Consider the following 21,150-nt stretch of genomic DNA (forward strand, 5'->3'; position numbering starts at 1 on the left):
GATTCCAGGTTTTCAAATAGTTTTATCTCTTTCAAATATTGTCCTATCCTAACAAACCATACATCTATGGAAAGCGTATTTATAATGACACTTATGACTGGTTTTGTGGTCCAGGGTCACATATTTTCTTGTAAATTAAAAAGTAATGCATTACTTCACTAGTTACTTAAAGTAATCTGATTACGCGACTCGCGTTATTTTTGACAGCATTCGGCTTATCAGAATAAAGATGCTACCAGGCAACAAGTTTGTTGTAGTTACACCCCTGAGTCCATAGCAACGGAAGTGAGCTTCGGGAAATGCGCTGATGTTTGTGCTAAGCCGGTTTGATGTTAATGGAGATTTGCCATTAGAATAAAGGCTGAAAAATATACAGTTTACATTATTTGACGACAAGTTTGTCGTTTTGCTAAAATGGAGATGACCGAGGAAGCGTTGAACAATGAGAGACTGCAGGCTGCGGCGCGTTTGAAAGCCTTCATGATGAAGAACAGCACAAAAACAAACCTCAACCTGTAAGTACATCATTAGCGTCATACAGTATTATAGTCACTAGTTTACAAAAGCTGTTACAAAAATATGAGGATATTGCTTAAGTTTGAAGGAAGAATGTACAAAATGTGTTCTAAATTTGATACATTGTGATGTACATTGTGATGTAACAAATGTACACAAACACAAATGTCCAAATTTGAAGTGATATACATGAAGTCCATCCATTAAATATTTAATACTGATGCTCTTCGTCCAGATATGACCACTTCGTACGACTGTTAACCAAAGTTATGGATGAACGTCCAGAGAACGCAGTGGATGTGATAGAGGACATGAGTCGTGAGCTGAAAGGAAGTATCCTTCAGGAGAAGCAGGACACCTTGCGGGACAGTCCGTCCTCATCCGCGGCTCTGCTACTGGCCGAGCAGCAGAAGACGCTGTTTACGCGGACGGCAGGTGATGAAGGTGATCATGAGGAAGATTTGGTAAGATCTGGTATATTTTAGCAGTTAAAACCTAACAACCCTTTTTTGTATGCGTGAAATACTTGAATGCATGTCTGTGCTATTTTTCTTTAAAATACACTACCAGTCAAGCGTTTTTGCACACTAAGATTTTTAATGTTTTTTTTTAAGAAGTCTCTTCTGCTCACCAAGCCTGCATTTATTTGATCCATAATACAGCAAAATCAGTAGCCTAATATTGTGAAATATTTTTACTATTTAAAATAACTGCTTTCTATTTGAATATATTTTAAAATGCAATTTATTCCTGTGATCAAAACAAAATTTTAAGCTTTATTACTCCAGTCTTCAGTGTCACATGACCCTGCAAAAATCATTCTAATATGCTGATTTGTTGTTCAAGAAACATTTTTTTTATTATCATTATTATCAATATTTAAAACAGTTGAGTATATTACATAAATGAATACTTTTAATCAGCATGGATGCTTTAAATTGATCAGAAGTGATTATAAAGACATTTGTGACCCTGGACCACAAAACCAGTCATAAGGTTAAATTTGACAAAACTGAGAGTTATACATCATATGAAAGCTCAATAAATAAGCTTTCTATTGGTGTATGGTTTGTTAGGATAGGACAATATTTGACTGAGATACATCTATTTGAAATCAGAAATCTGAGGATGCAAAAAAATCAAAAAGACTGAGAAAATCACCTTTAAAGTTGTCCAAATTAGGTTCTTAACAATGCATATTACAAATCAAAAATTACATTTTGATATGTTTACAGTAGGAATTTTACAAAAAATCTTCATGGAACATGAACTTTACTTAATTTCTTAATGATTTTTGGCAAAAAAAAAAAAAAAAAAAAATTGACCCATGCAATGTATTTTGGCTATTGCTACAAATATAACCCAGCGACTTAAGACCGGTTTTGTGGTCCAGGGTCACATTTATAATTTTTTTTTTACAAAAGATTTCTATTTAAGATAAATAATGTTCTTCTCCACTTTCTGTTCATCAAAGAAACCTAAAAAAAACCTACTCAGCTGTTCAACAATAACAATAATCAATGTTTTTCTGAGCAGCAAATCAGCATATTAGAATGATTTCTGAAGGATCATGTTACTGTTAGTGTAAATGCAACATGATTTGATGTTTCTTCACGTTCAGATATTTTGGAGATATTCAGATATTTTAAATTTTCTGTCCCTACATTTTAAGTCCAGGTAACCAAAATGTAGAAAATGCAAAAAGGTCATAAAAAGTAATAACTTAGTCCATATGAACTGAGTGGTTTAATCCAAGTTTTGTAAAGAGATATTTCTTTTCATGATGAATACATTTAATTCCGTCTTTTATTCACATATAAACACATCATGGTAAACATGGAAACTTTAAGCTTCTGTGTTTACGATACGTGATGTGCTTTATATGTGTGTCAATCATTGTTTCGATGTAAATAAAAGTCTAAATTAAATCTGTTAATGATATACAGTAGTCAACATTCAAAAAAGTAGATCAAAAAAGGTAATCAAAGTTGTCCTAAGAAAAGAATGGGTATTGTCTTTGTTTTTAGGACATCCTTTATGAAAGGTTTTGATCCACTTCAAATGTTGACTACTGTAGTAAAAGTGTTTTTAAAAGTGTTTTAAAAAGTTGTTTGCACAAATATGTGAAAAAAAAATTTTTTTTTTCAATCCTCATTCTGAGCATCTGTGTAAAACAAGCTGTTTTAAGGGGCGGGTCCTTTAAGGCCTGTCAGTAATCAGCCACTGTTATGATTGGCTAACGTCATTGCATAGAAAACAATAGCAACACCCCCTAATTATTGCATGTGAGTGTTTTGACAACATTAAAAAAAAGGCAAAGCATTATGAAAACGTTTACTTACCATTTGCGATGCAGCTGCAGTCAGATCTATTACCACTTCATCTTTCAACAAATGTTTCTTTGTGAACTCTCCATAACACTGTGTGCTGTTTACAAAATGAACAATCCACAATCTGAGATGCCATTAAAAATAAACAAATACTTTTACTTCAGGATTACTGTAGATGGCTCCTATGGGCAGTTCAATACAATATTGAACCGTTTCTGTAATACATTCTCTCTCATTTCCAGGTGGAGTCTCCTCTACCGAATGTTTCAGAACTCGCATTTTTCTTTGAGCAAGCTGGTGTGGGTCTGGGGAGAGAGGAGATGCAGAGAGTATTTCTGGCTTTGAAACAGCTGGTGGACTCACAGTGTCTCCTGCGTTGTCGATTCTGGGGCAAGATCCTCGGCACACAGAGCAACTACCTGGTGGCTGAGGGGGAATTCAGAGAGGGTGAAGGAGAGGAGGAGGAGGGGACAGAAACACATGAGGATGAGGAGAGAGAGGAAGAGCCACAGGAGGATAAGGATGAAACAGAGCTGGTGGAAGCTGTAAGTCAGAAAATGGCAACGAAAGTAAACAAATCTACTACAAATATCATACTTTTTGGAGTAAAGATGGTTGCTGGATGAAATTCTGCTGTTGTCATTTCAATAGGAATCTGTGCGATCTGGAGTTTCGCTCACTTTCAAGTTCACAGGAATTCACTGAATTAAAGGGATAGTTCACCCAAAAATCACCCTCTTATCATTCCAAACCTAGATCTTTGTTCATCTTTGGAACACAAATTAAGATATTTTTGATGAAATCCGAGAGCTTTCTGGCCCTCCGTGACAAGGGTTCTACCACGTTCAAGGCACAGAAAGGTAGTATAAGGACATCGACAAAATAGTCCAAAATGGCGAAATTGTTGAATAAAGTTGTTTTCGTTTTTTTCGTAGCTTCATAAAATTATGGTTGAACCACTGATGCTACTGATTTTGATTGTGTTTCTGGTACCGTTCTGGACCTTGGACATGGACCTTCTCCTAGGCACCATTTTTTACTACCTTTCTGTGCCTTGAACGTGGTAGGACCCTTGCCATGGATGGTCAGAAAGCTCTCGGATTTCATCAAAAATATCCACATTTTTATTAGGGTCATTAGGGTGAGTAATTAATGACAGAATTTTTGGGTGAACTATCTATTTTAACAAAAGAAAGCTGCTTGCTTCGAAAATTAAAGTCTTTTTACCTGCAAAGTTCATATTACCAACTTGAACTTTGCTGCCCTCATGTGAAACGCATAGGTTCCTATTAAAAAAATATGAAAATAATGTTCACACTTGACAAAAGTTATTGAACTTTACGTGCAGGCTGATCCTCCTCCCAAATCGACATACAAGCCACCTCAGCCAGTGCCAAAGGAAGAAAATCACACTGGTGTCAACAAATACACTTATTTTGTGTGTCAAGAACCTGGCATGCCATGGGTCAGACTGCCGATGGTCACCCCCGCTCAGATCACAGTGGCGCGGCAGATTCGCAGGTTCTTCACAGGCAGGCTTGATGCTCCTGTTGTAAGTTATCCTCCCTTTGCTGGCAATGAAGCCAACTACCTGCGTGCCCAAATTGCACGGATCTCAGCAGGCACGCACGTCAGTCCTCTGGGATTCTACCAGTTTGGGGAGGATGAAGGTGAGGATGATGCACTGCGAGACAGCTTTGAGGAGAATCCAAGCTTTGAGGGCATCCATGTAAATGAGATGGCAGAGTCTTTGAATCTGTGGGTCCATCATGTACAGCATATACTTACACAGGTAAGAAACACTGTGGCTTCCAGACTTTTTTCGCCAAAATGGAACGCATATTTACACTGTCTAAAATCGTTCCCTATCCCTTATATAGTGTACTACATTCCAGAAAATACTAACTTTGTGAACAAGTGACCCATTTTAGCAGCAGCTTCAGTGTGTATTTATAGTATAGGGGGCAGGACACTTCAGATTCTAAAGAGTATTTGATTGGACAAAAAGTTTGATGAGAAGCTAAAGTGCAGGGTGATGTCATCAAAATCGTTGATTCATATTGGCAGAAGTTAGAGAACGTAAGTTATAAATGCTTATATCTTGTAAATGCAAATTTTATCAATTGTTTTAGAGCACATTAGTTTAAGCATAATCTTAAGGCTAACATATTCAAACTAAAAGCCAAAAAAAATTTAAATTGAAAATTCTGTCATTATTTACTCGGCCTCATGTCATTCCACACCTGTAAGGGGCCGTTCACATGTCGCGCCTAAAAACGCGTGGAAAACGCTAGGCGCGCCGCTTTCTTCCTCAACAAAGCGCTCGGGCACTTGCGCTTCGGAAGCGTCTGCCGTTTCTCAGCAACCATCAGCTGCGCTCTAGCTCCAAGCCTATGCGTCTCCATGCATTGTTTCTTCTATTAGCGTCAAAATAATGGGGTCTTGACAAATCATAAAGTTCAGAAAATCCCTGGACCACAATGATGAGCTGCTCCTCCATGTTTCTGCTGAGGTTTCAATGTAACGGAAAAACGTGAGGAAGCTGATTGGTTGGTTCATGTCACATGACCTGCGGTGCGCTTGCGGCATTTTGAAAAGTTGAGTTGCTTTTATTTCGATGCGGCGCGGACGCGCCTGGAAAAACGTACGGAGCCCCTTACGTCACCTGTAGAAGAAAAATAATTAATCCGTGGGGACGGTTTTGCAATTCGTTCCCTCAGTTTATAAACCGTACTCACGAATTCTTAAACTGTTCCCTCGGTTTAACAATTCGTGCCCACGGATTTCCAATCCGTGCGCTCAGATTTTGTAAACCGTACCCTCGGATTTTGAATCCGTACCCACAAAATCATAATCCGTGCGCACACTTTCGCAATCCGTTCCCACAGTTTGTAAACTGCTCTCACGGATTTGTGGCCCCGCCCCCAAATTCAACCAGGACACCTGTTTAAGTGCTGGATGCATTGTTTTGCATTTATTAAACTTTATTTCTCAGTAGGCTAAATGAGACTATGCAACACTGACAAAACAGAGTTTTTAGCTTTATTTTATATTAATCACCAATAGATTAGCTGCCAAAACATCATCCCCCGGTTTCACAAACAAGGCTTAAGCCTAGTCCTAGACTAAAATGTAAGTCCGAGCTGTTTCAACTAAAAGAAACTTGCACTGACTGATCTAAAATATATATCAGTGCCTTTGTTTTGTCTCAAGATGCACACCAGTAATATTTTTTTCTAAGCACGTTTATAAAAATTACTTAAATGTCCTAATTGAACTATGGGTTAATCCTGGCTTAATCTAAGACCTGTCTGTGAAACCGGGCCCATGTGTTTTAACCTATTGGTTATTAATGTAAAATAAACGATAAAAAGAAGCCTGTTTTGTAAGTGCGGTCATGGTACCAAAATAAAATAATAAGTGAAGAGCGCTGTTCAAACGGCTTTGTTTTATATAATAATATTTTTCAAAATATTACCTGAATTAAAAAAAAAAACGAGTTTTGGAGAGAAGGTAAAAAGCAATACAAAACAAATAATGTACAGGTTATGTTGCCATTCCTTTGCTCTCAAACTAAATGCAATGTAATAATAGGCCTTATTTAATAATAACATTAATAGTGCAGCATGCATCTAACTCTGGGTGAAAAGCTTATCATAATCACAAATCCGTGAGAGCAGTTTACAAACTGTGGGAACGGATTGCGAAAGCGTGCGCACGGATTATGATTTTGTGGGTACGGATTCAAAATCCGAGGGTACGGTTTACAAAATCTGAGCGCACGGATTGGAAATTCGTGGGCACGGTTTGTTAGTCCGTGGGCACGAATTGTTAAACCGAGGGAACAGTTTAAGAATTCGTGAGTACGGTTTATAAACTGAGGGAACGAATTGCAAAACCGTCCCCACGGATTAATTATTTTTCTTCTACAGGTGACGTAAGGGGCTCCGTAATAACGAGACCGCGTGCGTGTCGCGACCGCGTCGCTTCCATTATGCGCGAGCAAGCCGCGCGTCTCCATTTGAAATAACGATCTTGAGCGCGCAAAAGATGCTACATGTGAACGGCCCCTAAAACTTTCTTTCTGAGACCAAAAAACATATTTTGAAGAATGTTATTAACCAAAGAGTTTTGGTTCCCATTGACTTCTTTTGTATTTTTTGCCTCAATGATAACCAAAATTGTTTGGTTACCAACATTCCTAACAATAACAACAAAGAAAAGTCATACAGGTTTGGAATGGCATGAGGGTGAGACAGAATATTCATTTTTTGGGTGGACTATCACTATCAATTTTCTACTGGCATGCTGAAGCAAAAAATATGAATAAGCAACTTTTTTGGTGAAAGACATAATTTGCACAGTACTGTACATGTGTGAATGCTAGGGCCGCTGTGTGTGGGTAAACGTAACTAAGAAGTCTGCGAATGAGGTGGATGAAGATGCTGAGGAGGAAGAGAGGGAGGAGGAACCTGACGAGCCGGAGCCTGAAGTCGGGCCTCCTCTTCTGACGCCTCTGTCTGAGGATGCAAGTCAGTCACACTGCATTGCATTTACAATAAATATCCAAGCACAGTTTAAATGTTGAGCTATAACGCAGAATATGTTCTCTCCACAGAGATTAATGATACCCAACCTTGGAGCTCCATTATCTCCTCTAACCTCATTCCTCAGTTTTCCATTGCTGTGCTGCGCTCCAACCTCTGGCCTGGAGCTTATGCTTATGCTAGTGGCAGGTAAGAACCTTGCTTTTCAAAAGGTACAATACTTTTTCCACTGAAAAAAAAAAAAAAAAAACATTTCTCTGCTCCCTCTCAGGAAGTTTGGAAACATATACATTGGTTGGGGGATGAAATATATTGGAGAAGCCTTCACTCCAACCATTCTTCCACCTCCCCAAAATGAGTACCCCAGCGGGCCTGAGATCACAGAGGCCTTGGATCCTAGTGTGGAGGAAGAGCAGGCTTTGAAAGCTGCTCTGGAGGAGCAGACAGCAGCCCTGGAAGAGACAGAGGATCTGGAAGATGAGGAGGAAGATGATTAAAACAGACAAAAATAAACCTGCTTCAGAAGGTGTGTTGATGGTCAGTGCTTTTATACAAGTTTATACAGTTCCAGAACCCTGGGTGTTAAGACTTGTATGGCTTAATATAACGTAAAAGATTGTCTTTTACTAAAATATGTAGTAAACCTATAAAAGATTTACATTATTTAAAAAATTTACATTGTTTTATACATATTTTGGACTATCGGGTGCCATTATTTTGATTACTTACTTTGGTTGCACTCGGTGAAATACTGTCATATTTTTACGGCAAGACAACTCTGAATACACAACTTGGAAAATAAAGTACAGATACGATTCCACATTGTGCAGCTTGTAATTTTCAGTAAACGGGCAACGAGAGAAGCGATGTAAGTCTTCACTGCTTTCCTAGTTTATTGCTTATTTTACGGGTTGTGTTGCAGTAAAACTAGCGTTGCTCAGTGGCAGTAGCTCACCAAGTGCAAACGTTCTACATGATCAAAATAATGGCACCCGCATAGGCCAAAATATGTATATAACAAGAGTATTTTTTAAATAACATAAATCTTTCATGGGTTTTCTACTTAATATTTCAGCAAGAAACATTATTTATGTTATATTAAGCTATACAAGTCTTAATACCCAGGGTTTTCTTTAAAGAATCCACATCTAAACATTGATGTCAACATTGCTGAAATATTCATACTCAAAAATTGAGGGAATCAAATAATTTATTAGCTTTTTAAATCAGTTAAACATAAGTTTTGATGAGTTTAATGCATGCTTTCACTGCTTGCCTCCACACATTATACTTTGTTACACTTCATTTTTTTTTTGTTACGTTAAGCTTATTTTGCCATGCTTTTTTCCATGCTGAAGTTCATGTATTGGTTTATGACTAGTCATAAGCATCTGAACGTGTGCATGTAGATGAAATTGTCAACACAAAAAGCACTGAATTACAAAAATTAAAGTTAATAAATAAGAAGTCTATTAATTCAAGTTCCTTTTAGATAACAAACAGTATGACTTTCAATTAGGAGTCTGTTTTCTGAGTAGTTAAATATGTCAAATTACACTCAGCTTGATATTATCTTAAGAAAAACAAAAATTAAATTTTAAGCTGGTTCCTCAGGTATTTCATTTACTATTCATGATAAACAAATTGCACAGTTACCCAGTCCACCTTCAGGTAGAGTGGAAAGAGGACTGATACATCCTCACGCCCTGCGAAATACATTACCAACATGCAGATTCATTCTTCTGTGCGTGCTGGTACAAAAACCAAGATAATTTAAAGGGATAGTGCACCCAGAAATATAAATTCTGTCATTAATTACTTACCCTCATGTCGTTCCAAACCTGTAAGACCTTTGTTTATCTTCAGAACACAAATTGAGATATTTTTGATGAAATCGGAGAGCTTTCTGACCCTCCATAGACAGCAACGCAACAACCAAGTTCAAGGCCCAGAAAGGTGGTAAGGACATCAGTGGCTCAACAGTTAATTTGATCAAGCTACGAGAATACGCTTTGTACGCAAAGAAAAGGAATAAAGACTTTATTCAATGATTTTTTCTCTTCAGGACTTTCCGCCACCATTATTGAGAGTACCACGACGCATGCGTGTTCATACCTCTGCTCGGAGGTACTCTTAATAATGGCGAAAGACTGTCCTGGGAGAAGAAATCATTAAATAAAGTCATTATTTTTGTTTTCTTTGCACACAAAAAGTATTCTCATAACTTCAGAAAATGATGGTTGAACCATTAATGTCACATTTACTATTTTACTACAACGTCCTTACTATGTTTTCGTGCCTTGAAAAGTGTTCCAAATATGAGTGAAGGTCTTATGGGTTTGGAACGACATGAGGGTGAGTAATTAAAGACATAATTTTTTTAAGCTAAATTTATTATCAGTTTTTAGATTTTATTTCATTTAAGATCTAACTGAAGAAAATTAGTTCTTGATTATTTCCTCCATAGAGGAAAACAAGATAGCAATTAGTCCAGTTTCAGCTAGTCCAAGTTGATCATCACAGTTATGGAATTTTGCATTAATCTACAATTATCATTAATAATAAATAGTAGTAATAAATATTGACACATATAAGCTTTGCAACTAGGTGAGTAACAAATGAAAATCAAATGATCATTTACAACCATTAAATAACGACTGAAGCTACACATGCATGAATGGAAATGGTAAAACATAAATTAATTAGATTAATGAGTTACTACTTTTACAACAGAGGAATGTTGTGGTCAAAGCTTGTAACATAAATCTACCCACTGTTATTCTAAGACTTCACAGTGTTCTTTGGGATAAAAGTTACATTTCTTTGAATACAGTAGGGTTTGGGAGAAAAAGTTTTGAGAATGTGCATGTGACCTTCATTTTCATATATACGAATAAGTAATAAACACGGTAAGAAAGGAATCACTGTTAAGTGAGAGGAATGAGCTTGGAATCATGACTTCACATTAGCGAAGATCATTCTCCTCGTCTTGAATGGTCTTCTTGATTCTTAGTAACATGGTGGTCTGCCACTGATCAAGCCTGGTGATGGAGTCAAATTCTCTTACCTAGAAAAATAAAAGAAATCCAGAATTCTGCATGGAGTAATTCATTAATGAACTGAATATTTTAAGACAGCAAACAATATACTATGAGAACTTACTGCATCAGCATATGCATCAATATTCTGCTCTTCATGTGCACCGAGAAGTTTCTGTTTAGTGTGAAAAGCACAAACTTTGATTAATTACTTTGTATTTCCAAAAAGTAATCTCACAAAATGTTCAAGGACACTATGTACACTACTGTTGAAATGTTTGGGTTGGTAAGATGTTAATGTAAAGTAATTATTACTTTTAATCCACAAGGAACCAATAAATTGATCAAAAGTAACAGTTAAAGACTCACATTGCAACAAAAAAAAAATCAATTTCAACTTAATTTTGTTCTTTCCAACTTTCTATTTAAATAAAGAATACTAAAAAAAACTATCATCGTTTCCACAAAAATATTATGTAGCACAATTGTTTTTGACACTGATAATACTGAAGTATGTTTCTTGAGCAGCAAATTAGCATATTAAAATGATTTCGGAAGGATCATGTGACACTGAAGACTGGAGTCATGATGCTGAATATTCAGCTTTGCATCACAGGAATAGTTTTTTTAAACTGCTTCTGATTTAAAAAAAAAAATCTTAGCAGCTCCAAACTTGTATGGAATAAAATACAAAACAATAAGACAATAAACAGAGACAATGGAAACCTAATATCGAAGACACATTATGTAACTAAATGTATCAGAAAGAAAGACTCCAACCTTAAGAAGTTTGCACTCTCTAGCATCTGAGAAGGCAGGATACATTTCTTCATACTTCTGTACAGCCAGCTATTGAAGACAACAAGGGTCAAATAAAGAAAAATTGGAAAGTTACATATTAGTCATTGTAAATGTTTTCAGATTATGAAGAGTGTAAACATTCACCTTGCAGTTGAGCATATCCACACAGAAGTGACACAGCGCTGCTTTGAAGAAATGGTCCTTAGCACCATACTTCAACAGGGTAGTGTCCATGGAGTAAGTCCCAATCTGAGAGAAGACAACATGCCAATCAATATGAAGAATGAATGAGACATGAACACAGAAGATCAAATCGCACAGACCTGCTCAAATATTTCAATGGCTTTCTGGTACTGCTCCATTTGAGCCGCATAGGTTGCCACTTTGAGAAGACACTTGTTGGCCGCACTAAAGAGACAGAAAGAGTTTCAAAATACTAAATGAAATCATTTCATTACAACACAGCTTTTGTTGTCAAACTTAAAACACTTCTGATATAAAGACTATTGTAGAGTACCTGGCGGATTCCTCTCCTTTGTAATAATCTGCTGCCTGTTCATAATGAGCAATTGCCTGTAAACAAATAAAGTATTTTGGGCACAAATAATAGCATTTTTTTTTTTCTTTCACTTTCTTTTAAAAGCGTTTCTTATTTTGGTCATTGTATCATCTGGATGCATTAAAAAATTCAATACTTTGCAAAAGTTTGGGAGATGTAATTTTTAAAAACTTTTACTACTAAACATCACTGCAAAGTAAAATAACAGTTTACTATGAAAGTCTTATTAAGTCGAAATTATGATTTACTTAAGTCATAATTATGAGATAAAAAGTTGAAATTATGACAAGTCATAATTATGAGACAAATTATGAAATTATGACTTAATCTGAAATTATGAGATAAAGTGGACTTAAAACATTTTAATTGAGAAATTCAAAACGTTAAAGTTAAAATTATGATTTTTAAAAACAAAATTATGAGATAAAAATGACAGAATGACTTAAAAGTCAAAATTATAACAAAAAAAAAAATCAAAATTTAGAGAAAGTCTTAAAATGTTGAAATTATGACTTACTAAATCGAAATTATGACTAGAAGTCAAAATTATGACTTTAAAAAACAAGATAAAAAGTCAAAATTATGACCTAAGAAATAATTATAAGAAAGTCAAAATTATGACTTAGATTAAAATTACGAGATAAATCAAAATTATGACTTATAAAGTCGAAATTATGACTTAAGTCATAATTGCGAAATAAAGTCAAAATTATGAGATAGTCGAAATTATGACTTAAAGTTGAAATATGACTCAAAAAAATTTAATTATGAGATAAGTCAGAATGACTTATAAAGTCGAAATTATGAATAAATCGAAATTATGACTTTAAAAAAATTGAAATTATGATTTAAAAAAAATTTAGATAAAGTCGAAATTACGACGAAGTCTAAATTTAGATGAAGTTGAAATTACAAAAAAAAATCGAAATTGAGCGAAACAGTAAAATTATGAATCAAAATGTAAAAATTATGACTTATAAAGTCAAAATTCTGAGTTACTATGTCAAAATTATGACTGAAGTCAATAATTATGAGATATAATGTTGAAATTATGACTTTAAAATGTAATTTGCAAAGCTAAATTTTCAGTAGCCATTACCCCAGTCTTTAGTCACATGATCCTTCAGAAATCAATCTAATATACAGATTATAATATAATATTATAATATAATATACAGAAACATTTCTTATTATCAATATTGAAAACGGTTGTGTTGCTTTCAGGAAACCCTAATTTTGTCAGCACTCTGTGATTAACAGAAACTTAAAAAGAAGAGCATTTAATTGAAAAACAAATCTTTTGTAACATTATAAACATATCTACTTTTAATTTTGATCACTTTAATGCATCCTTTGCTGAATAAAATTATTCATTTAGTATCTCACTGACCCCAAACATTTGAAAGGTAGTGTATTTTTATACTCCTACTGTCTCCTTCTGTATATTGATCTGAGCCACGTATTGATAAATGTGCACCTTTACATAAATAGATGAATTCCCACTTACTTTATCTATATCCAGTAACTCAGATTCATAGATTTCAGCAATAGATATGTGGTGTTTCGCGGCAATGTGGAAACGTCCCTGTGAAAACATAATCAGAAACCCTAATCAGAAAAGTGTATTGCCATAAAAAAGGAAAAACATTTTGAATAGCATTTAAATTTGAATGCATAATAATTTCTCACCATGTCTGTGTAGATATCAATGACCTGACAGAAACAGCTTATCGCCTCTGTGTAGAAAAGTTGCAGAAGAGCCATAATACAATTACAGACACTACATACTGAAAGACTTTCATTGCACATAATGTAAAAGTAACAATGTGAGCTGTACCTTGAGGATCAGCCTTTTTAAACGCATTGCCAGCATCAAGAAAGTTTACGGCTGCGTTGTGCTTGCTTTCCACCTGTAAATGCAGTCGTGCAGCTTTGCAGAAAGCATCTCCTGCAGCTTGAAGAGGAACAAAGCACCAATACAAATCAGACATGCTTATTGAACACCCTCATATTGTGGTGCAAAAGTTGCCTTGTGTCGTACCATTCCAGTTCTTGGCCATCTTGAACATGTTGGCAGCTCTCACGTACAAGTCACAGGCCTCCTCCACCTTGGAGGAGCTCCTACAATGAACAAAAGCAAAGGGGAGGTTCATTCAGTTCAGTTGAGTGAAACCGATAGGAGGCGCTATTAGCAGCGTTCGCCCGCAATCACAAAACGTGTTTCCAGACCTGATATGGCCAACATGAAGCAAGAGGAGACAGAACTCAGTGTGAAAACACAGGCCCGATATTGCTCTGTAGCCTGGAAGTACTACATCAAAAATGAGAACAATGCCACTGTTTACTGCAGGTTGTGTAAGACGACCTTTAAGTTCTCTTCAAATACAGCAAACATGATAAAACACCTTAGAGTGAAACATCGACTCAACATCCCCGCTGTAGCCAACGGCGGCGAAAGACTGTGCACGGAAGAGCCGAGCGAAGGCAGCATGGGTGAGTTTCAAAAGTGTTCAATCAGGGCAAAAACAGCTAGATATATCCCTGTGCTTTGGTTTAGAGTTGCGTATGAATGAAAGCAAAAGGGACGCGCTACATTCACCGCGCACAACTATGTTTATAATAACGCTTTAGACGTGCAATGCGATGCTACCTGGCTAACTGGCTTATTTCACTTTTGTGCAAAGTCTGTGGAGTGGAAAAACAATCTCTGGTGGATTTTAGACAGGTATATGCGAACAACATTGTATTACAAATAATGCATTTTCAAAAGTATTGCTTATCCATTATATGTTAATTCAATTTATATAAACATTGCATGTTGCAAACGAATTGTATTTGATACCTATTGTTTTAGTTCGATTTTAATATCCAAGATTTGCACATTCAATATCGCAGAGGTGAAAAAACACCATTAAAGGATTTACCCAAAAAACGATCCGAACAGCGAATGCGACGTTTTCATTTTCTTGTCTGCCTCAGCCATGATGGCCATTGCTTCCTTTTCTTTTCCAGAATAATCCATTTTGTTGGTTTAAATTTGAGCCAGGCTGTAGGGAATGATATCCAAGCAATATCCCATTCACATCGCCTGAATTCAAGTTATTTGTTTTATTGACACATCATGCGGAAATCGGAAGTAAATTCGCTAAGACTTTGGGGGTTGTCGCAAAATACATGATTTCTAAAGAAACGAACTTGATGTTTACTTTATTACTTATGAGTAGTTATCGGTTAATACATACATGTTTATAATTCTATATCAAGTTATATATTTCTTCTATTAGAGCAGTGTCGAGCAGTTATAAATATATATAAATGTGACTGATTTACTTTATTCGCTTTTCGTGACTGTTTATAACTTACCCTGATACCCTAGTGGCCACCAAGCCAAGCACATCCAGTGTGTAGGTCGCAAACGCGCGGAGGATGTGCAGGAATACTGAGATTTTATTTTATGTTATTAGTAAGATGTAATTTATTTTTCGACACGAAAATAAATTAGTTATATAAGTCAGCATTGCGGAAGCGTGTGCTTTTTAGTGGTTTGTAACACACGAGCTGGAAGAGAATGAAACCTCAATGGCCCTTGTGCTCGCCCGGAAGAACATCCAGTGACGTTTGATGTAAATAATAGCGGAATTGTTTCATTAGTATCATATTGCATGGCTATTGTTCTCTGGCTAAACGCTTTTGTAACGAGCAAAAGAGGGTTGCGTCTGATATGGAGTCATTATCTTGATACGAATCTTATTATCAATTCTAAATGTTCCCGCTAAAAACGAAAAAAAAAGGTTGATTGTCTTTCTGTGACAAGCTATACGTATTTTGATCAACAGTGTTCTCTTATTATTATTATATAAACAGTTTTATCAACGAATAATAACAACAACATAAAATAATACATGGAAATGTGTGTTTGTAGTTTTAAAAATATTTTTAATATAAATTGCAAAATATGTGATAACATTCTGAAATGGTGTCAAGTCCCAGAATAAGGAAATCACCTTTTCCTCGCCTATAACTACATTTTTATAGTATTTTACTGTTGCATTTTTTGCATCAACAGTCAAACTTTTTTAACAGTAAGATTTTTAATGTTTTTAAAATAAGTCTCTTCTGCTCACCAAGCCTGCATTTATTTGATCTAAAGTACTGCAAAATATTTTCTATTTGCACATATAAAATGTTGTTTATTCTTGCAATTTCAAAGCTAAATTTTTAGCATCATTACTTAAGTCACATGATCATTCTAAAATGTTCAGAAAACATTCTAATATTCTGATTTTCTGCTCCAAAAACATTGTTGAAAATGGCTAAGTAGATTTTTTTCAGGTTTCTTTAAATAGACAGTTTATAAGAACAGCGTTTGTCTGAAATCGAAATCTTTTGTAACATTATAAATGTCTTTATCATCACTTTTGATCAATTTAAAGGATCCTTGCTAAATAAAAGTATTAATTTGTACAATAATGTAAGGAAGATATTATACAATGTATAATGTAAAGCTTTTTTATTTCAGATAAATGCTGATCTTTGTAATCATCAATTTTAAATATTGATAACAATAATAATACATGTTTCTTGAACAGAAAATCAGCATATTAGAATGATTTCTGCAGGATCATGTGACACTAAAGACTGAAGTAATGATGCTGAAAATGAAGCTTTGATCACAGGAATAAATTACATTTCAAAATATATTCAAACAGAAAGCAGTTCTTTTAAATAATGATTTTTTTTTCACAATATTACTGCTTTTACTGTATTTTGGATCAAATAAATGCAGGCTTGGTGAGCAGAAGAGAAAAAACATTTAAAATGTTCTTTAAAAAACATTTAAAATTTTACTGTTCAAAATCAAATTACAGCCAGGTCATTTCTATAATGACCAGCACAATCTACCGAGAGCAGCACAAATTACTGCCTGCTTTAAGACGTTTTTTTTTTTTAGGTATTAAAATAATGGTGCAAATACCAGTAATTTGACAAGCGCAAACGTTAGTAAATCGTCTTGCACGATTCAATTTAATACTCTCCTCCCATAAATTTTGCATTTGTAAGGGAAACTCCTACAAATGCATATTCAACAAGGTCAGATGCAAAAATAACTGTCAACACCTTTTCAGCGCTAATTCTTCACTTTGCATCTTAGGAAATCCTGACAGTACTATTTACTACAGTAAAGATGGTTGTAGGCTGTTAGTAAATCTTGCCATAAGTGTACTAGTTGCATAATTACCTAAGTTCCTGTGACATACATTTAAAAATTAAATTTGTTCAATTTTATCTTTTACCACAGACATGGATCTCCCACCTCAAAGGCATCCAGGAAGTCTCAACGGTACAACACTTCGTCGGAGAATGCAGCGTTTTTTGCCATTTTCTGATCGCCGCACATCAAAAGTGTGGAACCACTACACTCAGTTAAGTCTGCATCGTGTCGAGTGCAATCATTGTAAGAGACAGCTTTCCTTTCACAACAGCACTACTTCTATGAGAGAACACTTAGGACGCAAACACAGCATTCGGGAAGGAGCAGTGGCCCCTCACAACACAGCAGGCATCCCCACTCCTGCGGCGTTGCATTCTCACCTTCAGACCTCTTTACTTGGTAACAGGTGTAACACCACAGGCAATGCTTCATTTCAAGCAGTGCTACCTGTTACAGTCAAAGAAGAGCAGGAAGAAGTACTGGCAGCTGAGCTGGCCGAGACCAAACCTGCTCGGACCACATACGCCCCTGACTGTGCAACGGGAAGCGGTACTTCTAGTTCACATGCCATTGCGCACCAAGATACAGATATGGGCTGTCTAATGTATAATTTCCCTGCTGGGGAGATGAGCAGCACTGCTGGAGGCAGCAGCAACGTCCGGAGCGGCACAAGAGCCTGCAGCAACAAGCGCGCAGAGGTGTTGACTGATCTTATCTTGGAAATGGTCTTCAGAGACCTTCAACCATTGTCTGTGGTGGAAGAGAGAGGGTTCAAACTCTTACTGAGTTGCCTAGAGCCTAACTACCCTGTCCCTTCCCCATCACTGCTTGGGAGTCTACTTTGGCATCGCTACCATATTCTCAAGCAATGCCTTCAGCAGCATCTGCAGACAAGTCTAGCTTCTCATTGTCTGACTATGTGCACTGAATACTGGCGATCCGTAGATGGATGCGGGGTTGATGGAGACGGTCAGTACTACCTCACAGTCAGCGCGCATTTTGTCGATTCTCACTGGCGCCTGGCACGTTGCGTGCTCGAGACCCGACCTATAGCAGAATTTAAAGGAAATCCCTCTGAGAGAGGGCCAGCAAGCTTTGCGGACACCTTGAGAACAGTCCTCTCTGAGTTCCAGCTTTCGGAGAACTTTGTTTACTGTGTCGTGCACGACACCCCCAGTGGATCTGAGTCCAGGGGGCAGGAGAATATGACCATCGATCAGGAATATCAGCAAGAATTTGCTGGTCCCAGTCATCCTCCTCCTAGTAATCTCCCAGAGGGATGGGCACCGCTGCTTTGTGCAGGACAAGCCCTGAAACTCTGTGTCCAGGAAGGACTTTGTGTGGAGACTGTCAGACAAGCTCTGGCAGATGCCCGTGCCATCGTCCTACATTTCCAGCACGATGTGAATGCTTCTACAGCACTGAGCCAGAAAGCAGATGCTGTTAATAAAGAATCCACATGCCTGGTCTTGAACGACCCAGGGCGTTGGACCACCACCATAGAGATGTGCGAGAGTCTGCTGGAGCTCAAGTGGGTAATAAGTTCTGTCCTAGAGGAGCAAAAAGTAGCAGCAAATCTGGCAGATCACCAGTGGCGTCTTGTGCATGAACTAGTTCCTGTGCTCAAAACAGTTCGCATTGCGGCATCGTTTTTGAGCGAGGACATCAACGGACCCATTTCAGCTCTAATGCCATGTCTGCAAGGAGTGTCTCGGCTCCTGGGACAGAAAATTGCAGAGTGTACCTGTCCAGTGGTAAGGGGAGTCATGGAAAGAATTCGTGCAGGAATGGACAAACGTTGGAGTTTGAGTGACGAAGACGCTCTTCTGGACTCCCCTGCCGTATTGTCCTCTTTCCTGGACCCACGTTTTAAAGAGTTGCGGTTTCTCAGCCCACATGCTCGAAGTAAGTTGCACGACAAGGTGAAAGAGCTGCTATCCGTTCAGGCTTTCACAAGCAGCGAAGGAAGAAATGGAGAAAGAAGACGAACCATGCAAATGGAAGAGACTGTGGATGAACGTGGAGAACCTGAAGTTTTCGGATTGGATGATTCCTTGCCAATTCCTGCAATGGCTTCTTTGGATTCTCCTGATTCATGTGGCTCGGTGGAGGAAGGTGACAGCGTTGAGCTGCAGCCAAGCGAGCCTTCTGTCGCCGTATCATCTCCTGAACAGGTCAATGAAAATGCGCTTGAGGTTGGATCGCCTTTTAAGAATACCAGCGACCGTAAAAGACGTTCTAGTGGGACTAGTATGACCTCGCCGCTCAGAGGAGATATACAGCTTGCGCCTCGCATACGGATGAGTCCTCTCCCACAAAGCATGTACGATATACTTCTAGGTGAGGATCCTACTGAGCGAATGCCTGAGATTCACCAGCAGCTGGAGAATTACATAGCAGAGCCACTTTGCAGGCGTAGCCTCTCGCCCCTGCAGTGGTGGCGCAACAAGGAACATCGCTTTCCTGCTGTGGCCAGACTGGCACGGAAATACTTGTCCATACCTGCAACTGCTGTTTCTGCCGATCGGGCCTTTGCCCCTAGGGAGTCTCCGGTGACCCAGAGAAGGGCCACATTGGGATCTAAACACCTTGACCACATTTTGTTTCTTCATCAGAACACTGACTATGTGGATCAGCTAAAAGGCGGTTCATCTGCGCGTGAAATTGAGTGGAACACTGTAAGTGGAAATCAAAGCAGAGAAAGCCTTTACCAGACTCTAGTGTCCTATGAAAGTAAGGTTCGTGTGCCTGAGGAAGAGTCGTGATCACTGTTTATGTACGTGTGTACAGTCACGTTAAAGGGATAGTTCACCCCAAAAACGTCAATTCTGTTACCATTTACCCTCAATCACTCACCCTCTGAAAAAAAGGCTATGGAAGTCAAAAGTGTTTCTGTGTTTAACAAAAGAAATTAATACAGGTTTGAAATAACTTGAGGGTGAGCAAAAAGTGACAGAATTTTCATTTTTGGGGCAACCATACCTTTAACGGTTTCTCTTTACTAAAGGTTGCCTTTCAACCATTGTCACATCCCACAATAAGCTCCTTTAATATCCTAGTTATCTGATGACTATCATAATCAACGGGTTTAAACGCAAGGATTACGATAAAAGATAAACACCCTTACACTGCTATGTAAATAGGTTTTGAAATAACACATTCCTTTTGCAAGGAATTTGTGACACTATTGTTTAATATAGTCTTTGGTCTCTAAGAGGTCTGAGGATTTGTTTGGTCATTGTCTTGTGACTAATGTAGATACTGTTTTACTAAATCTGTTTTACTACGTTCTTAACTTGTCTCTAACGCATTACACATTTATGAGCACATGAGCAATCATGCTACTGTTCTGAGTATCAGCATCAGACATCAGGCCGACTTTATCTCTGCGCAATTTGGATACTCTGTTCTGGAACACTGAGAAATCAAATTCAGGCAATCAAATTCCAGGCCATAAAGTAACTGTTGTATTATTGATTTAATCTGCATATACTGTTACTGTAACGATAGTATTGTCACTTTACAAAATGTAGTAGGCATTACAAGGAATGCATTGTCAATCTCATGCATGCATTTCAATGTTATCGCTTCCTCCTTTATATTTATGGAGGATATGTGCATTTAAATGAGGTGTTGTCTTTTTCATACTTGCAGCAGTAGAATTTACAATGTATTCTATCGGTAGCATGTTCAGATTAAAGTGTTCTATGAAATCTATGAAAGTCTGGGAATTACCAGTGGAAAATGGTGCTTTTCAGTTCTCATTTATTTTGTATAACAAGTTGAACAATACTAGTAAAACATTTGTTCTTTTAGAACAGCAAAGGAATGCTTAGACAACCGAAACAACTTTTGTTAATAAACGGCAAGTATGTTATGCATTGACATTGTGTTATACATGGACATCATCAGCTGTTTTAATGGCATTAGTAAAAGTGCAATTTAATAACCTTATTATAGGTTACATGGATTGTAGATTATGTTGAATGGAAAATCATCAGAACTGTAATCTGAACTGAGAAAAAAAAAATCTGAACCCAAACTTAATGTTGGTTGAACAAACAGTTGAGCAAACATACCAGTATACCAAATATACCAGTCTGGTACTTCAAATAGTGTTAATATCAGTGCCTTGTGCACTTCATAA

At 37.2% G+C, this 21,150-nt stretch overlaps 3 protein-coding genes across 4 annotated transcripts; 2 read left to right on the forward strand and 1 right to left on the reverse strand.

Moving 5' to 3' along the window:
• The first annotated feature begins 317 nt into the window (after positions 1 to 317).
• On the forward strand, positions 318 to 8,575 carry rsph4a (radial spoke head component 4A). Its single transcript, XM_073839431.1, has 7 exons — positions 318 to 515; positions 752 to 980; positions 3,089 to 3,391; positions 4,195 to 4,638; positions 7,234 to 7,378; positions 7,465 to 7,582; positions 7,665 to 8,575. The coding sequence occupies exons 1-7, from the start codon at positions 415 to 417 to the stop codon at positions 7,888 to 7,890; spliced, it is 1,566 nt and encodes a 521-aa protein (XP_073695532.1). The 5' UTR covers positions 318 to 414; the 3' UTR covers positions 7,891 to 8,575.
• Positions 8,576 to 8,585: 10 nt separating this feature from the next.
• On the reverse strand, positions 8,586 to 14,902 carry napaa (N-ethylmaleimide-sensitive factor attachment protein, alpha a). The gene is made up of 11 exons (XM_073839432.1): positions 14,716 to 14,902; positions 13,833 to 13,912; positions 13,629 to 13,745; positions 13,481 to 13,527; positions 13,299 to 13,376; positions 11,750 to 11,805; positions 11,556 to 11,640; positions 11,377 to 11,481; positions 11,212 to 11,280; positions 10,556 to 10,606; positions 8,586 to 10,460 (listed from the first exon to the last, which is right to left on the reverse strand). The coding sequence occupies exons 1-11, from the start codon at positions 14,811 to 14,813 to the stop codon at positions 10,359 to 10,361; spliced, it is 888 nt and encodes a 295-aa protein (XP_073695533.1). The 5' UTR covers positions 14,814 to 14,902; the 3' UTR covers positions 8,586 to 10,358.
• Positions 14,033 to 20,725, forward strand: zbed4l2 (zinc finger BED-type containing 4-like 2). 2 transcript variants are annotated; one of them, XM_073839428.1, is made up of 2 exons: positions 14,033 to 14,284; positions 17,091 to 20,725. In XM_073839428.1, exons 1-2 carry the CDS (start codon positions 14,035 to 14,037, stop codon positions 19,766 to 19,768), a joined length of 2,928 nt encoding a protein of 975 aa, XP_073695529.1. In that variant the 5' UTR covers positions 14,033 to 14,034; the 3' UTR covers positions 19,769 to 20,725. The 2 variants fall into 2 exon arrangements, with proteins under 2 accessions (XP_073695529.1, XP_073695530.1); XM_073839429.1 differs by lacking the exon at positions 14,033 to 14,284 and adding an exon at positions 15,184 to 15,414.
• Positions 20,726 to 21,150: the final 425 nt, after the last annotated feature.

The sequence above is a fragment of the Garra rufa genome, chromosome 5 (assembly GCF_049309525.1).
Source record: "Garra rufa chromosome 5, GarRuf1.0, whole genome shotgun sequence".
In the NCBI taxonomy this organism is placed as follows: Eukaryota; Metazoa; Chordata; class Actinopteri; order Cypriniformes; family Cyprinidae; genus Garra; species Garra rufa.